The sequence below is a fragment of the Peromyscus leucopus genome, chromosome 10 (assembly GCF_004664715.2).
Source record: "Peromyscus leucopus breed LL Stock chromosome 10, UCI_PerLeu_2.1, whole genome shotgun sequence".
Classification (NCBI taxonomy): Eukaryota; Metazoa; Chordata; class Mammalia; order Rodentia; family Cricetidae; genus Peromyscus; species Peromyscus leucopus.
The window spans coordinates 88,205,691-88,223,471 of NC_051071.1; the positions used below are offsets into that span (position 1 = coordinate 88,205,691).

Here is a 17,781-nt window from a genome sequence, read left to right on the forward strand (position 1 = left end):
CGGCCTGGGAGACCATGTCTAAGTATTAGGGTCGATGCAGAAATATCTGGGAGGGTTCTTTGGGGAAGATAAATTAACATGTCACGCCATCTCATTAGAATTCAACTTTTATTCAACTTTATCAGTTTAAAACTTGCAACATGCATTTAAGGTATGTAAACTATCTCTTGAGCCGTAAAAGAGACTTTATGATGTATAACAAGAATTTAACTTTCTCTGTCATGTATTAACCTCAGGAAAGTGAGTGGGCAAGAGGTTATGTGAGCAGTGTTTCCAAGGCTGATTTGTGAAACGGTGTCACCTAAGACTGTTTTTCAGTGTTTATAAGAAGCCATTAGGAAGCCAAGCCTACTGTGGCCACCAGCAGCGGGCAGCTTGGGGTCCTAACACACGATGATCCCTGGGTTCCGCTCCAGGGAAACAGCTGGCAGAAGACCTATTTTGTCATTGGCACTAGCTGATTTTTTTTTTTTAATGTCTCTTTGGGCTGTAAGACTTTGTTTGAGGACCAAGTCCTCCTGATTCAGGACCCGCCACCCCCAGGCTTTGTTTGTCCTGTGTTTTAGGTGATGGGAGGGGCATGAAGAGGGAAAAAAGACTTAGCTGAGTGACTTTTACTATGAGAAAGCCTGTTGCACATTCTTTTCACACACGTGAAAATATTTTATTTTGTCTTCAAACATGGAGCTATCTTGTGTTTAAACAACATTTGGAGAAACATAGTTTAATGGCAAACTAATGTTGTACTTTTTAAATGTGTTGACATCTTTCATAAAACTAATGTGTAAAAAAAGTGTGTGGCAAGAATGGAAACAAGGGACAAAAGTGGAAGCAGCATTGTTTTACCGCCGCTGACCAGACCTACAGGCCTGTGCAGGACTTCCATCTGCTTGCGACACAAATGCACGCACCTATTTGTCAGCCAAGGTGGCTGGAGTTGTGAGTCTTACAGATCGTTTCCATTTGTGTGTTCAAGGCAGAACGGCATAGAGTTTCTAAAAATCGTAAGGATGATTCCAGTGAGTGTACACTGTTGATCTCCCCTCCCTTCTCTGGCTATAAGGAGAAATGTGGAAGAATATACTAACCTCTACTCCCTAAAGGAGAGTTAAATTAATTCTAGAGGGAGCCAGTGACATCTTTGCGAGAAAGACATACACAGAGTGAGCAGTCAGGGGTGATAAATAGGTAGTCAGCTGTCCACAGGCCGCCCTGTGGGCCCTGGGTTGCCATGGGAGCTGGAATGGCATTCAGCAGTCCTGCTTGACTAACCTAGTTTAGTGGCAGGGCTCGCAGCTCGCGGGCGGGCGGGCGGGCGGGCGGGTGCGCGTGCACGCGCTGTCCTGGGAGAAGGTGCTTCAGCCAGATGACACAGAGTCAACGTGCTGCCCCAGGGCGGCTGCCCAGCCAGGGCCTTTGTGTGCCTCCGCTTTGCTGTGTCCCTTTTTAGTGCTAAGGAAAGAGAAGAGAGACCCCCCCTTCCCCCCTTAATGCTGACAGAGTTGGGATGACTTTCATTTCCTCAGTGCTTTAACACCTCTGCGACACATTCCATCCCCCAAGGAGAAGCCTTTGAGTAAATGTGCCATGACAGGCCCAGCATGGGGTTGACTTAACCACTGTACCCGAGGGTGTGGGGAATTGGAGCTGAGTTTCTCAGAATTTTCAACCATCTCTCTGAAAGTGAGCACACCCTGGCATGTTTTAAGTTTCCAAACCTTCATTCAGATTTTTTTTTTCTTTTTAACCGAGTTAGAGTGTTGAGTTCTGTCAGTGAGAACATCTGGGTTACAGTCCACCTCAGCCGGCTTGAGAACTCAGTGTAAGTTCTTCACGTGTGAGCGCTCGCTCGCGCAGGCATTGGCAGCGTGAGGCCTTCATTTCTTCCTCTCGCTCAGAGGGGGCGGCTGGCTGCATTCCTGCAGAAGTCTTTCCACTGTGTCCTGTTGAACCTCCTTGCTGCAGAGACCCCATGGAAGACTGTGGCTACTGAGAATCGTAGGGATGTTTTCCAGTGCTTCTGCAGAACTCCTGGATTTGGGGTGAGCAGAGTCTGCAGGTGGGGCTGTACATAACCCTTCAGCCCATGGGCTTGTGTTGTATGTAGTCAGTTAGACTTCACGTTCTTTCTTTCTAGATGAGGATTACTGGGTTGGAGAGGAGGCCATATCAACATGGCTTGACTTACCACCCAGAAGAATCGTAGAAACTTCCTGTTGTGAACATTATGGGACTTAGGTGCAAGGTTACTTATATCGCCTGTCCATGAAATAAATCCATGTGAGTCTCAGTATGTGAGAAACATGAGTCCAGAGGTTACTAGATGATTATGAGATCAGTGCCCTCGAGTTTGTGAAATTTAACAAAAGGATCTAAAGAGGAATTGTAGCCCCGTTTTCAGAAGCTGAAGAGCACCTGTAGCTTGCACGCCCCCCTCTGACAGCTTCCTGTAAGGTCTTTGTGTGATTAGTTGAACCGGTCATGTATTCTGTGGTTTTGAGATTGTTCTCCTGTCAGGGATAATACCTGGACTGACGTGTACCTCCTTAAACTAAGGAATTAAGGTGATTATAAGTTAGCATGCCTTCTTAGTCGTCACCACCCCGTTTTACACAGCCAGGCAGGTTTCCTAGCAGACCTGTGACTGAGAACATAAGCTTTTGCCAGGCTTTTGGATTTCCAGGGCGTCATGAGGAAGCCAATCTTTGAGCCTTATTTTTTTTCCACTCGGAAAATGGGTCTAATAAAAAATCCTATTATGACAGGTCTGATCGAAAACCAAATAGGAGAGTAAGTGATGTGGCCGGGGCAGTGCTGGCTGAGGCCCAGCACAGGCGCCAGTCCGGGCCAGAGCTGTTGTCCTCAGCGCTGTTATTCCCATCGCGCCTCACCTAACAGCCTCTGAAGACTGGAAACTGGCCTCTGCAGTCTGCTCCTGTAGAAGCCTTCGCCCTACGGATGCTCACAGAAGCACGAGTTAGTGTAGAGCGCTGTGGCCGTCAGCGAGCATCTCTGACTTACGGTTGTTTGGCTATCAGTTAATGTTACCGAGTGTGCCAGAGTGAAAATTGTGTTGCTTCTCCCGGGGGGAGCTGGTTGCCTTTAATTAAAGCCACAGTTAACTTGTAATTATTCAAGGGTAATTACAGAGAGAGAATCACTAAGACCTTCACTGCTGCCTAAAAAAATTCCCTCATTTAAAAGTTCTCCCAGGCATGCCGGGCGGCGGTGGCGCACGCCTTTATTCCCAGCCCTCAGGAGGCAGAGGCAGGTGGATCTCTGTGATCTCTAGACCAGCCTGGTCTATAGAACTAGTTCCAGGACAGACAGCCAGGGCTACACAGAGAAACCCTGTCTTGAAAAAACCCCACAAATACACACATACATGCACACACATACACACATACATACACACACACACATACATACACACATACATACAAACCTACACACATCCGTCCACCCATCCACACATGCATATACTCTTCCAGGCTGGTGAAGTGGCTCGGCAGGTAAGGTGAAGCGTGGCAGTGGAAGGCAAGAAACTGTACCATAGAGTAGTCTGTGATCATCACGTGTGCTGTAGCAGGCGTGTCCCATATCTTGTGTGTGTGTGCGTGGACAAACACACACCAGTGACTGTAGTAACACAGAAAGGACACCGCCCAGTGGCAGTCCTGCAGAGAAAGCTTGAGTTTATTTCATTTCCGGCACTCACGTGACGGTGGGAAGGAATGAATAGCCTCTCCAAAGCTGTCTTCACCCCACATGCACGCTGCACACGTTTGTACGTGCCCATAACAGTTCTTCCTTACGCTGTACTTGGTTTGAAACAGTCTGCAAAGTTTCCGTTCCTGCTGTGGGTGATGGTATTGCTCTGTTTTGAAATTCACCTTGCCCCTGATTTCAGCGGGACCAAGAAAAAAATATTTCTGGAAAAAATATATTGCCCAGGGCCCTTTCAGAAACAACACTTAGGCTACTGCAGATTTGTAGTAAGTCAATACTGCCGTAAACCAGAAGCCTGCCGGGGTAGCTGATAAATGCAGTTAGCTACATGAAGAAAAAAGGCGGCCCAGAGAGGGTCCTCGGCCTACCCTACCCTGAGCATCTTTGTGAACTGGTTCCTTGGCCCTCTGCCTTGTCCAGGAGCCTTGGCGAAAGAGACCACAGATGACGTGGGTGCGTCTCCCGGTCTGGACACAGACCCACCCAACAGACAGTACAGTCAGGGATGTCTCTGCTCACCTCACTACTTGTAGATTTTTTTTTTTCAGTTGAACAGTGACAGTTATTAAAAGTCTTTGGTTATGTTTATTATATATGGCTCTAGCCAGGTTTAATCTTTAATCTCAGCACTGGGGAGGCAGAGGTGGGCGGATCTCTGTGAGTTCGATGCCCAGGTGCTCTACATGGGGAGTTGTAGGACAGCCGGGGCTCCACAGAGAGACCCCGTCTCAAAAACAAACCAAAGCAAAGGAGGGAGAGTTGCGGGAAGGCAGGAGGGCCGCAGGCGTGGCCAGACGAGGCTTCACAGAGAGACACTGCTGCCAGCCTGTGTGACCCACCCCGTTCCTACTAGAGAAGAATCTAGCTTATATTTTAGTTTCTGTTTTAGTATGCCAGCTGGCATTAAATGATCTTCGCAGCTATGAGTTCCTGTCTGTCATCTTTGAAGTTTTAGAAAAAGATTCTTGTACTTTTCTTTATGGTATGTGTAACAGGCTGCATGAATTTATGTGCACCACATGATTGCAGTCTCACCCAGGCCAGAGGATGTTGGATCCCCTAGAGCCAGGGTCACAGGTGGTTGTGAGCTGCCTGATGTGGGTGCTGGGAACTGACCATTCAGTAACTTTCGGATAACACTGGTCTAAGCGTATAGTTATTTTTATTTTTTAATTTTTACTTTTGAGATAGGGTCTCACTATATAGTCCAGGCTGGCCTGGAGGTGACTATGTATCCCAGGCTAGCCTCAAATTCTCAGCAGCCTCCTGAGTGGGATTACAGACATGAGCCACCACACCTTGTTTTAAGTAGATAATTTTTGACCAGTCCTGTCATATTTAGTCTGGTATCTTGCCCTTCCTCTTCAGGTTGAAAGAAATAGAATTTTATTTTATTTTCCAAGACAGGGTTTCTCTGGATAGCCCTGGCTGCCCTGGAACTCTGTGTGTAAACTCCGAGATCCAGCTGCCTTTGTCTCCCAAGTGCTGGGATTAAAGGCGTGTGTCACTCTCATGAAATAGAAAAATTTTAGGTTGACTTATTTTCTTAGATTGTTTTTGCATATTTCTTCCAGTGTTAAATCTAAGAAAGTTGCACAGGAATTTTTTGTATATAAAAAAATAGACTGCTCTGGGCGGTGGTGGCAGAGGATGCAGAGGCAGGCATAACTCTGAGTTCCAGGACAGCCTGGTCTGTAGAGTGAGTTCCAGAACAGCCAGGGCTACACAGAGAAACCCTGTCCTGAAAAACCAGAATGCATGCATACATACATACATGCATACACACATACATACTCCTGCATGCATAATGGCTGTGCTTTAATATAAAAATATTTGGTTGACTTCCAGGCAGTACCACATCTAAGCACCGTGAGAGTGAAGATGAGGTTCTTTTCTAATGGAATCCTATCCCAGGGGAAAGAGAAAAGAAGCAATGATGTGCTGGGCAGGAACATAGTTGGTGGATTTGAGGGGCATCTTTAAAGTGGGCGACATTTGAGTCACTGAATCTATCAGAAATTGAAAGTTAAGGGGTGGGGGGAGGTAGAGGGAGAGTGGGCAGAGATTCGGGACTGGAATGGAAGCAAGCCCACTCCCAGGATGGTTTGGAGAGTGAGTGGCCCTGTAGGGCGGTCCAGAACCAGTCCTGGAAGAATGCTTGCCTTTCAGTAGAGGGATCTGAGTGGGGATTAGAGACAGGGGCTGGCTTTCACAAGAGGGATGGCCAAGTAGAGTGTGCGTGACAGGCTTGCAGGGCCACTGTGGGATCCGGTCAAGTGTTCACCCAAACCAGATTGTCAGGGAATTCTAATGCCAAAACAAAGCTTTAGAGGTTATTCTGTAGCATAAGGTGCCATCAAATGACTGTCATTTTAGATATGGACAGTGACATGAGGATTGGGACCTTAGACCCAGTCATTAATGGAAGGCTGGATTTGAGGAGGAAGCCGTGGCAGCATGGAGACCAGGAGGCTCCTGTCAGGGTTGGTGGGAAGCGTGAGAAAGCATTGGAGGGCATTGGACGGCAGCTGGAATTGGGACAGACACACACCTAAGGCGGTTGAATGTTTCCTTTGTTCAGAGAACACCGGGAAGGAAGTCTTAGCAGATCCCCAGAAGCAGGTCAAGAAGAAAAAGTCTTTTTATGGTTCCTTTATTCCCATTATTCAGTGTAGGTCACGGAGGAGGGTCTGGAGGGCCACCGTGTTACGGATAGTGGGGCAGGCCTGTTTGCGGCTTATATGTGGCAGAAATCGGCGTTCTTTCAGAATCCATCTTTGATTTGTGTGTCAGTGAGTTCATCTGAACCAGTTTGATACCACATCCGATGCTCTAGGATACATTTTTATGTGGTTCAAATTGGACTGTGTGATGTTCTTAGTATACAGAACTGACATGTATAATTGGATTGTTCATCCTTGACATTTGAAATAAGTACAAATCATCTTTCTGACTTTGTATGCTAAGATACCCTCAGAGTAGACTGAGAATAAATGATGTCTTGGGAGTTTGGTGAGCTTTTAATTAGAAAATCAGTCTTTGAATTTTCTCTGTAGACAAGGATGGTCTTGAACTTTTGGCAATCCTCCAATCCTCCTGTCTCCTTAGTGGTGTGAGCCACTGGTCCAGTAAGATATGTGCCCTTCCCATCCTTCCTTCCTTTTTTTATCCCCTTCCTCCTTTTTTATTTTGAAGTGTGTGTGAGTGCTCACTCACGGGTGTCCATGGAGGTGTTAGATTTTTTTTTTTTTTTGAGCTGGACTTACAGGCAGCTGTGAGCTGTGAGCTGTGAGCCGCTAGGCCTGGGTGGGTCCTGGGAACGGAACTCTGGTCCTGTGCAGGAGGAGCATGCGCTTCTGACTGCCGAGCCGTGTCTGCCACCCCAGGTGCTCCCCGTTTCGTTAGGTCCCTGTCACCATATCTTCTTGGACCTGTTCTTGCTCCCTCCACACCTCTGTGCACACCAAACCGTGTGGATACTGATTTGTTGTTGTTGTTGTTCTTTTGTGGCATTTGGAAAAGCTTGTACAATGAAGATAGAAACCTGCTTCGGATTAGAGAGAAGGAAAGACGCAACCAAGAAGCTCACCAAGAGAAAGAGGTGTTTGCTGAGAAGACCCCGCTGTTTGGAGAGCCCTACAAGGTATTTACTGTGGGTGGGAGGGAGAAAGGCTGGCCTATCCCAGCATTAAACTCGGTGATGAAGTTATTCAGTGCAACCGAGTTCAATCAGGGGGCTGCAACTGAGAAAATAACTTAACTGAACCCAGAGGTTGTTTTTGAAAACAATCTGAAAACTCTTTGAACATTGTTAGTCAGAATTACCAAAGTGTGTGGTTTTCTTTTGTAATGGTAGTCTCCTGTAATTAGTAATGTGTATCTGTGTCAGGCTTCTCAGCAGGGGGGACATAGTTAACATTGCACTACACATGAATTTGAGAGTTTTTTTCTTCATGATATTACATCATAATTTATTAAGTGATTGCTCTGCTTAGGTTCGTTTCCCCAGTCTGAGTCTGCTGTCTTTCTGTTTTTCAGACTGCAAAAGGTGATGAGCTGTCGAGTCGGATACAGAACATGCTAGGCGACTACGAAGAGATGAAGGAGTTCTTGAGCGCCAAGTCTTGCCCTCAGCGCCTGGATGGTTCTGAAGACAGGCCCGGGAAGCCGAGATACCCTCCCTTTCACGACAGGGCGGGCAGCCTGGCCCCCCTCTCCTTCCGCACGCACGTCTACCACCACCAGCCTGTCCATACTTCTTCTGCCCCGGGATCCCTTTCTGTCGGTAACGTTAGCCACAGTCCAAAGAGGGCACCGCCAAGGATGGAATCGGTGCCGGGTCTCCATGCCAAGCACTATGGCCCGCCCGACAGCCAGCGCCTGACTCAAGACCGCCTCAGTCAGGAGGGGCACTGTTCCAGCCACAGAAAGTGTGACCGCAGAGCTGACGGTGGCGGTGACTCGGCTCCTCCGGAGATGAAGCTCTCCCCCTTGATCTCCTCTCTGCCTTCGCCGGTGCCGCCTCTGTCACCTGTACATTCCAGGCTGCAGGGACCCGGCAAGGCCCGCGGTGGTGGCGGCTCCAGCTCCAGCAGTAAAAGCTACTGCGCAGCCGCGTCTTCCAAGGACCTGGTGGCGAAGGTGCAAGATAGCGAGACTGCCCACGACAGTCTGGTGGCAGTTACCAGCCTTGGGGTGGCCCCTCCTCAGACCTTTCCACCCCCTCCCCTGCCCTCCAAGAGTGTTGTTGCAATGCAGCAGAAGCCCACGGCCTACGTCCGGCCCATGGATGGTCAGGACCAGGCTCCCAATGAGTCCCCCGAGCTGAAGCCGCCCCTGGAAGACTACGGTCAGCAGAGCTTCGAAAAACCAGACGCCAAAGTGCCCGCCAAGGCCAAGCTCACCAGACTGAGGATGCCCTCGCAGACGGTGGAGGTGAGTGGGGGATTTCTTGGGACACGTCCAGTTAGAGGAGTTTTGAGAGGCAGGCTTCCTGGGGTGGGGGGTGAGTCTGGCCTTTGGTTGGGGGCATGGGGCATTTCTTTTTCTTTAGGATCTGACCAATCCCCGAGGAACTCAAATCTGACACTTAATGTAGACACTGGAATTCAAACTTTCCTATTTTAAAGACAACCGTCTCATTGTTGAGGCCAGAGATCCTCCTGCCTCTGCTCCTCTGCTTTGGCAGGATCCCTTGTTCAACATACCGTTTGCAGACTCTTCATCGAGTCGTGGGGTAAAGCGTGGAGACCGTGAGTAGGACTAGTCAAGACACATAGCATTTCTACCACCAGAAATTTCTGAGCCGTCCCTTTATTTAGTCTTGCTGGGTCCTTACCAGTTGGAAAGAAAGAGCAAAGAAAAGGGCACAACTCGGGATCAATACTTGCCTGGTCCCTGTCGATGCTCCCTAAGGCGAGTGAAATCGAAAGATTAAGGTGTCAGGTTTTATTTATGTTGAGGGTGTGAGTGTGCCTGGACTGGATGGTTGGGCCTTCGCCTCCACCACGTGGGTCTTGGGGACTGACATGTGGCTTGGTGGCAAATGCCCTTCTTCTGGGCCATCGTCCTAGCCCCAGATGTCTTTATTTTTTAAAGATTTGTTCCCTGTAAATTATAAGGAGCTTTTCAACTTAAATTTTTTTTTTTTTTTTTTTTTTTTTTTTTTTTTTTTTTGTTCTGTGTTTTTGAGACAGGGTTTCTCTATTAGCCTTGGCTGGCTCTACCTCCCAAGTGCTAGAATTAAAGGTGTGTAGCACTATGCCTGGAGATCTGTTAAAACGTTTTATCTACTAGTTGATATCTCCTTTCAGGAGTCACAGACATGCACAATGATGTCCACTGTGGTGTTTCAAGGCAACCAAAATACTGTTTCTTGTAACTACATCATTTTCCTCATTTCATTCCTTCCTCTAATTCCTCCCACATACCAGTCTTGTTTTCTCTCAGATTCCTGCTCTCTTTCCTGTAATTGTTACACACACACACACACACACACACACACACACACACACACTTCTTACTCAGACTGTAAAATGTTACTTGTATATTATACTTTTTTATATCAAGAAAAAAATGTGTTTTTCTACTCCTGTGATAATGGTAGACTTGTCTGTGATAGAATTGGGGTTCATGTACTACCCCTGAAATTTGAAACCAGTAGTAATTACTCTAAAATGAAGATTATGGACTGGGCTGTGTGGTGGCGGCGGTGGTGGCGCACGCCTTTAATCTTAGCACTCGGGAGGCAGAGCCAGGCGGATCTCTTGAGTTCGAGGTCAACCTGGTCTACGGAGTGAGTGAGTTCCAGGTCAGGCTCCAAAGCTATACAGAGAAACTCTTGAAAAGCCAAAAATCAAAACAAAAACACAAAGATTAAGGCCTGGATTGCTGGCACAGTGGTTAAAGAGCACTGTCTGCTTTTCCAGAGGACTTGGGCTCAATTCTCAGCACCTACACAGTGGCTTACAACAGTGTGGAAGTCTGGGTTTAGGGGATCCGATGCCCTGGTCTTCTGAACAGTGCCAGGCATGCAAATGGTAGGCATACATACACACAAAACACCCAAGCACATAAAATAAGATAAATTAAGATGGGTAGAACAGATGATGTACACACAGGCGTGCATCCTTGACACACACACACACAGAGGTGGAAAATGTTACTAGTTCACAGTGAAGTGTTTGAAGCGTCTGTGTTTGTGTGTGGGAGAGGGGCTCTGGCCATATCGGTCAGGATAGTCAGTAATCCTCCCACCTGAGGTCGGGCTCAGGCGAAGAGGATCTACCGCCGCTTACCTGTTTCCGTAGGCACCGTGGTCTGGTCCCTTCTGTTGCATGAATTCTCTAATTCGCATATCCATTGCTCAAAGACTTTGGAGACACCCAGGTTGCAGTCTGTGTAATATCATTTGTATTGGCATATGTATTTGTGTATGGGATATGTGTGTACCTGTGGGGTACCAGAGCCTGAGGCTGACATGCCATGTCTTTTTCCGTTCTGTCCACCTTGTGTATATGGAAGCAGGCTTTGTCACTGAGCCCCATGTGCACCCCACTCCCACAGCTTGTTCCTGGGGTCTCCTGCCTCTGCCTCCAGCGCACTTGCCTGTGTTGGGATTACCAGTGAGCAGCTGTGCTCATCCGGAGTGTATGGGTTCCCCGTGATCTAGTCTCTAAAGCTGCTAATCTGTTTCCCCAAATCCCTTTTGTAAAACTTGAAAAAGGGTCAGGGAAGCCAAGTTCCGTGGGCTCACACCTCACACCAGCGGTCTTAGGAGGCCGAGGCAGGTGGTTCTCTGTGAGTTTCAGATCACTCTGGTCTGTATAGTGAGATCCTCTGTCATGTCCCCCCTCCCCCAACCCAACCCCACCCCCATTTTGGTTTTTCAAGATGACGTTTTTTTCTGTGTAGCCCTGGCTATCCTGGAACTCACTATGGACAAAGGCTGGCCTTGAATTCCGGGATCTACCTCTGGGATTACCAACATGCACCACCAACAACCTTTTTTTTGGGGTCCTTTAGCTGGAAGATCTAATGGCTCCGTATGGCAACTAAGAGGAGAAGCCTGCTCCCTTAGGCGTCAGCTTTGGGTTCTGAAGAATCTCGTTGGATTCTTGACTCAGTTCCCAAACAGTGAGTGCAACTGAGAATGTTCAGAAAATAGCATTTGCTCGGGGGCTGAGGGGAAAACCATTAGACGGTGAAACTGACCCGCTATGGCGGAGCTTGCTGGGCCTGTGAGTTCAGCCTGTGATGATTTCTGCCTGAATTGTTCTGTGCCGGGGCAAAAGGAAGAAGCAAGACCCGGTTCTCAGTCTCCTCTTAACACCGCTCCAAACACCACCGTGTTCTTTATTTAGGGCTCTACAATTATTTATCTGAGTAGGGCATTCAGAGGGTACCTTGCCGGAGTTGGTTCTCTCCACCATGTGTGTCCTGGGGTTCAGTTTGTCTGTCCCTTTTGGCAGCAGGCACCTCTGCCTTTTTCTTAGGGTTGGGTTCAGCCCTCAGTCTGACCAGCCCCACTCCATCTCATGGCTGGGACATCTGAGCATGTGCTCAAAGCATTTCCCGAGAACTCCGTGGGTCTTCAGATGAGTCAACCGACATATGGATGGTTAAGATATTTGTTCAGGGCAGCACAGAAATTCAAGAAATTATCCAACACCAGCCAATTTGACATTACTAAGGATTGTTGTCTTGTAAATTCCTCAGTCAGTGAGTAATGCATTTCAGCGGTCCAGTTTGGCCCTGCAGGGCTCATCTGCCTGGCTGCCTGACACTGTTGTGCCTACCCCAGTCTCCTGGAGCTAAGGCTAGCCACCACACACAACTTCCCACTCCGTCTTACCTTTAATTTTTTTTTTCTCGTAAACTCTTTAGCCCAGAAATTACTTTCACTACTACCTAAAGTGCTTTAATTAATACTCAACTCTTGAAAGAAAGCGTGCAGGGCCTGGTGTGATAGTGCACACCTTTGATCATCACTCCGGAGGCAGAGAGGCAGGTGGGGTTAACTCTGGGAGTTCCGGCAGGGGCTGCACATGGGTCTGGATTGCCACCCCAGAGAAGGTCTAGGAAGCCTGCCCAGAGGACACTTTAACCTCAAGCCCCTCAGACTTCAGAGGCAGATCTGTGAGAACACATGAGCTGGTAGACACAAAGCATCAGAGCCCCCCCCCCCCCAGACCACGCATGCCAAGGGATGATGTCGTGTTTGGGACAATATTTTTTATTTTTATTTTTATTAGAGTACACAATATTTTGGTGAACACAATACCACCACATCTCCTCTCTTTTTGTCTAAAATTAAAAAAAGCTTATAACTAATACAAGAAAAAACTATCCAATAAGTATATACAATATATACAGCCAAAACTTACATTAATGATGTCTAGTCCATTAACATGACAGATTCATATGAAAACTCCATTATATATATTAACAATGTCCAGTCCAGTAACATCTGATAAACTCAGACCAAAAAATTTTCATTACTTATCTTATTTAAAACAAGTAGTTCCTTTTTAAAAGTAGATTCCATAATCTCCCTTTTTATCTTATCATATCCATATTCTTTTTTTTCTTTTCATAATAGATTCAGTAGTCTACCTTTTGTCATTTTTATATCTTCCCCTTTTTCTTCAGTGTAGATTCAATGATCTTTTCCCATCTCTATGCCGTGTTATAATCAATTCACTGTACACCAGCTCTTATCCGTTCATTTTCTCTGTTTGGGTTTTCAGACTGTAAAACTAGAGTCCTTCTGTGACTAAATAAATTGTTCCTGACGGGAAAGATGTTTGAGACATTTTGTAAGAATGTCCAGATTAACTGATAGGAAAATAATTCTTTCCAAAGCTCACAAGTTCTCAGGCATGAAAAAATGTTGGAAGGGACTTAAGGAATTCTAAGTATACAACAGGAGTCTGGAAAACAAACAAATACTTCTAAAGTACAATAGCAAATGCTTGCCTTAGGTAGTATCTTAAATGCGGATTCCAATCACAACTTCCAAACCTGAAATAAGAAATAAACTAAAATGAATTACCGCATTTGACTAGTACACATTGTAAACATGTATTGGAGTCATACCATTTCACAAATATGCAGTTGCTACATGTTAATCCAAAATTTTTTAAATATTTAAGGAAATGGAAATACTACTTTTTTTCATAATACTGGAATATACTGCAGGTTTTGAATTACCACACTGTATCATATACATAATAATAATTAAAGTAATAATAAATAAAATTGAACTGTAAGGAAAATAGGCTTGAGCAAGAAACACAAGTATCACAGAACGTTCTTTTCTTAATTCATACATTCAATCCAAAATTCCAAATTATGCCCACTGGGAATTCTTAGAATTCTGTTATTTATAAATTAGGATTAAAGAGCAAACTAAGGTAATTTATCTAAAGGAGAGAGCTAGAAATATGACCTGTAATTACTTAAATAGCAAGGCCCCAGATTAAAACATTAAATGTAAATCCTTCAGCCCAGGGGATTAAGGAGATTAGCCCGAGTTTGACAAATTACCGGGGTTATAGGGGGAAGTAGGCCATGCATAAATAGAAGATGAGGTTCAGGAGAAGAAGCCTGGTTGGTTTGAGGCCTGGACCTCTGTGGGGGAGGGGAGGACTGTACTTTGTCAATCTAATGATTTTAGCAACTAAAAATAACAATCAGTGTAAAAATAGCTGATTATGAAGTTCTTGGAGAACATGAATAAGCAGCAAATTTAAACTTGGAAAATAATGATTTTTCCCCCCTCAAAGATGTAGCTCTTGGCAACTGGGAAGGAGAAATGCAAGGGAAAAAGTAACTTTGTTAGGAGATCTAGGACCCTTTCCTAGGAAGAATTCTGCTTAAATATCTAAGTGTTGCTCATTCCACCCAGCGCCCAAACCCAAACCGTCAATCCAGCCATTGTATCTGGTTTTCTGTCCCTGTGTTCTAAACGTCACACGAATGGCAGAGTGGACACAGGAAGAGTTAAATGATCGGGGCAGCTTCCGAGAGCCCGGGAGAGCAGAGTGCCAGGCAGTGGGGTGTTGGCAGAGACGCTGCTTGAGGGACCCGGGGGAGTCTCATGTCCCTCCGCAAACGTCTGAAGTGTGAGAACAGCAAGAGGAACAGGAATTTCTTATCCTGGTACCGAATGTACTTCTGGCAATTTTGAGAAGGAACAGAAAGTGAAAAAAACAATTCCAGCTAATACCACCACAACAGATCTTCCAGTCTGTTTTATCCTTTCCCCGTGGGCTACTATAAGCTGCTCTGTCCTTTGCACTAACTCATTTCCAGCAATTTTAGAGCTTTTCAAAAGAAAAAAAAATTTTCCTGCATTACTTAATGTTTTGTCAGAGGCTAAAATGTTTTTCAGAATCTTGCCTGGCTCCAGAAACTGCAGGTGGAGACTGGTTTGCAGGAGAACAGGGCATTTCCGGGGAACAGAAAGTCTCATTTTCTACCTGATCTTGAATTCTCTAGCTTGTAAATACTGACTTAAAAAAAGCCCCAGAAAACACAGTGCAGGACACAGCAGCTTGCAGCCCTGGGCTGCTGGTTAGCAGCTCCTGCTCAAAATGTCTGTGGGTCACTTGTAACTATTTTTAGGCTTCTATATTTAGATTTGCAGGTCCAGGACTGGGCCAGCCTCCAGGGAGGTCTAGGGTACTCATTTCTGGTTCTTCACTGAACATAGTTTGCAGTCTTTACCCAACACCCGTAATCTGCACGGAGGTAGACAGATTAACTCCTCCTGGCTCCTCGTTCTGCTTCATGTGGGTCACCCTGAGCCCTCCATCTGCCTGACCCCGCAGCACCAGGGCCCTGACGTTCACTGGCACAACCACAGAGCTGCCAGGCGGTTGGCATCGCAGCTGCCGCTGGCATAAGGACTCTGGCTGGGATCAGAGGAGACTGTCACATCACAGTGACATTGACCAAAGAAGACAAGTTTGCATTTGGTCACTTGTCCACAGCAGATGCTCTGTGCCAGAACCCCGCCCCGCCCCCCATTCTCCGGTCACCAAATCCTGCTCCGCAGGAAATTTCCCGGGGCTGCCTGGCACACAGAGACCTATGTCTCAAATACACATTAAATGGCACAGACTTTAAGATGTGGGAGAAATCTCTACTTTCCTAATTTTCCCCCACCACACACCCTCAAGACACACACATGGTGGAAGTTACCTACTAACTGAACCCCTCCGGTAAATAAATGTAAAAATATATGTAAAAGGAAAAGGTAGGTTTTGGAGTGGTATTAAAAAGAGGAATTTGTAATGCTGGTGTGGTAGAAAGGCTGATCTTGTTACTGACTTGTGTTTTTGAAATAGACGGTAGAAACTTGAGTGAGAGCAGAATCCAAGGGGCTGTGAATCCTAGTTAGGATATTCCAGGTGGCCCCTTCCCAAATTTTACTTACGTAATCTAAAATTTTAGTGCTTAGAGTTGACCCTGGGGGCCTTAGGCACACTAGGCTGTATCCCTGCCCCCAGTTTGAATACATGTGTGTGGTTGCTTTGCCTGCGTGTGTCTGCATCATATGGGTGCTTGGTGCTCTTAGAGGCCAGAGAGGGCGTCAGATCTGCTGCAGCAACTGGAATTCTGGATGTTTGTAAACTGCCTCTAGAGGAGAGCTGGTGCTCTAAACTGCCAAGGATTGAAAATAATCAAAACGCCCAGAGGAAGGGACCATTTTCAGTGTTTTAAGAACTAGTTTGCAGCGAAGTGTGTGTTGCATATGTATAATCCCTGCACAGGGAAGGGGGAATCTCAAGTTGGAGTCCTGACCCAAGCAAGCCAGCAAACAAAACCGAGAAGATCTTTCTGCCCGGGCCGGGGCCTCTGTGTTCCCCTCCTTCCACTGCCTGATGATGATACTCCTAGGCAGGGCGGACATCCGCACGACTTGGCAGTTCCTGGAGTGAATATCACACCTTATAAAAATGGGCATTCAGAGATATTTTACTTTGATTTCTGAAGACCTTGTTGTCTGTCTGTCTGTCTTCTTGTCTCTCCCTCCCTCTCTCCCCGCATTGTTACAGCAACCTGTGACAGGAGTTGGCATGAATCCCATTTTACATGTCCTAGAGCTGAGTCCCTGAGGAGTTTAACGAAGCCCAGGCCTCTGGCACTGAGTGCGGGTACACCTCACCAACAAAGCTCATCCGTGGGGTGGTGACGACTTGTGTGACTTACGTCCCAGGCTCCCTGACTCTCTGTGCTGACAAGTGATGTGTTGAGACTCTGCAAAGGAGAGGATGGTTGAGACGCAGTTCCGGCTTAGCTTTGCCTTTTACTCTTCAGAGTTGGAGCCATGCAGATGAGAGTTCTCTGTTCTCACCTAGTTCCTCACACCCGTGTCCATCATTTGCTTTTCTCTCCGCGGTCTCACGGCAGCAGCGGGTGCCGTTCTGCCTGCACTCTGCCCTCCCCCACCTCAGGGTGTCAAACCACAGTCAGGTCTTTCAGAGCTTCTGAGCAAAGTGAATTCCCCTGTCTCACTGTCGTTGTCTCCACTGAAGCTACGCAGTTGGAGGAGGTAGCCTGTGTCTTCTCCCGGCCTCCTGGGCCCCTGCCATTTGGGTCATGCCACCGGATGACCCAGGAGAGCCCGCCAGATCATGTCACGTTTGCTGCCTCTGAGCGTGTGACACAGCACGTACTTTCTGGGCGGCTGGCTTTCACTTCCCTCTTGAGCCGGGCCTTCATCTCTGTTGGGTGTACCTTGTCTTGTTTTTCTCCCCAGGGCTCTGCCTTCACCCATCCCTGGTGATGGTTCTCCAGGCTTCAGCCGCTGGAAGTGGAAAGCATCACAAAATGACACTTTCCAGCCTTAAACATTTAAAACTCCTGACCCTTCCACCCGCTGCCTTCCAGAGCTTCGTGGTGTCTCCCATGTATTCACGGTGTCTCCCTTGTGGCCCTGCCTCAGACACTGGCACCGGTCTCCTGCTTTCTTCCTGGGACCCAGGGTCGCTTTCTTTCTGTGACCAGCTTTCGCTTTTGGCATCTCAGTCCCTTGAATATTATTTCAGGAGTAGTTGCAGATAGCATCCCACTTTTCTTCTCCCTCACCGTCCTGTCTTCACCCGTGATCTCTGTCACTGTCCCTGAGCCTGTTGTCTGCTTCTGTCCTCTGTCAGTACATGAGAAAGGGGTTTTATTAAATCTAATATCTTTCGGTATTTCTCCTCCTTTCCTGTCTGTTTGGTCTTATTATTGTGCCCAGTCTGGCCTCAAAACACCCGGGCTCAGGCCTTCCTTGGGGGCCTGGGCAATCCTGCCTCAGCCTCCCTAGTCTCTGGGACTGCAGGTGCCCGCCACTGGTTCTGTATCTGCCTTCTTGGTATTTGATAGCGGTGGTCTGTCTTTAGAACCCCCACCCCAAGAGCCGAGAGGGCAAGCAAGCAGGGCCAGGCTGGGCCAGGCCGGGCCAGGCCGGGCCGCCGCTTACTTTCCTCGGGGAGCTTTTCCTGATTGTGAGTGCTGTCCCCTCTCCCTGTTCCTCTCGGCCCCTTGAGCTGGCTTTCT

At 47.2% G+C, this 17,781-nt stretch overlaps 1 protein-coding gene across 3 annotated transcripts in view; it reads left to right on the forward strand.

The window, feature by feature from the left end:
- The window catches only part of Aff1 (AF4/FMR2 family member 1), a 165,134-nt gene that overhangs the window by 84,902 nt on the left and 62,451 nt on the right, over positions 1-17,781 (forward strand). For all 3 annotated transcript variants that reach the window (XM_037209233.1, XM_028867301.2, XM_028867300.2), the window contains 2 exons: positions 7,252-7,372; positions 7,768-8,664. In XM_037209233.1, the coding sequence (XP_037065128.1) occupies positions 7,252-7,372; positions 7,768-8,664 (1,018 nt within the window). The remainder of the gene's footprint in view (positions 1-7,251; positions 7,373-7,767; positions 8,665-17,781) is intronic.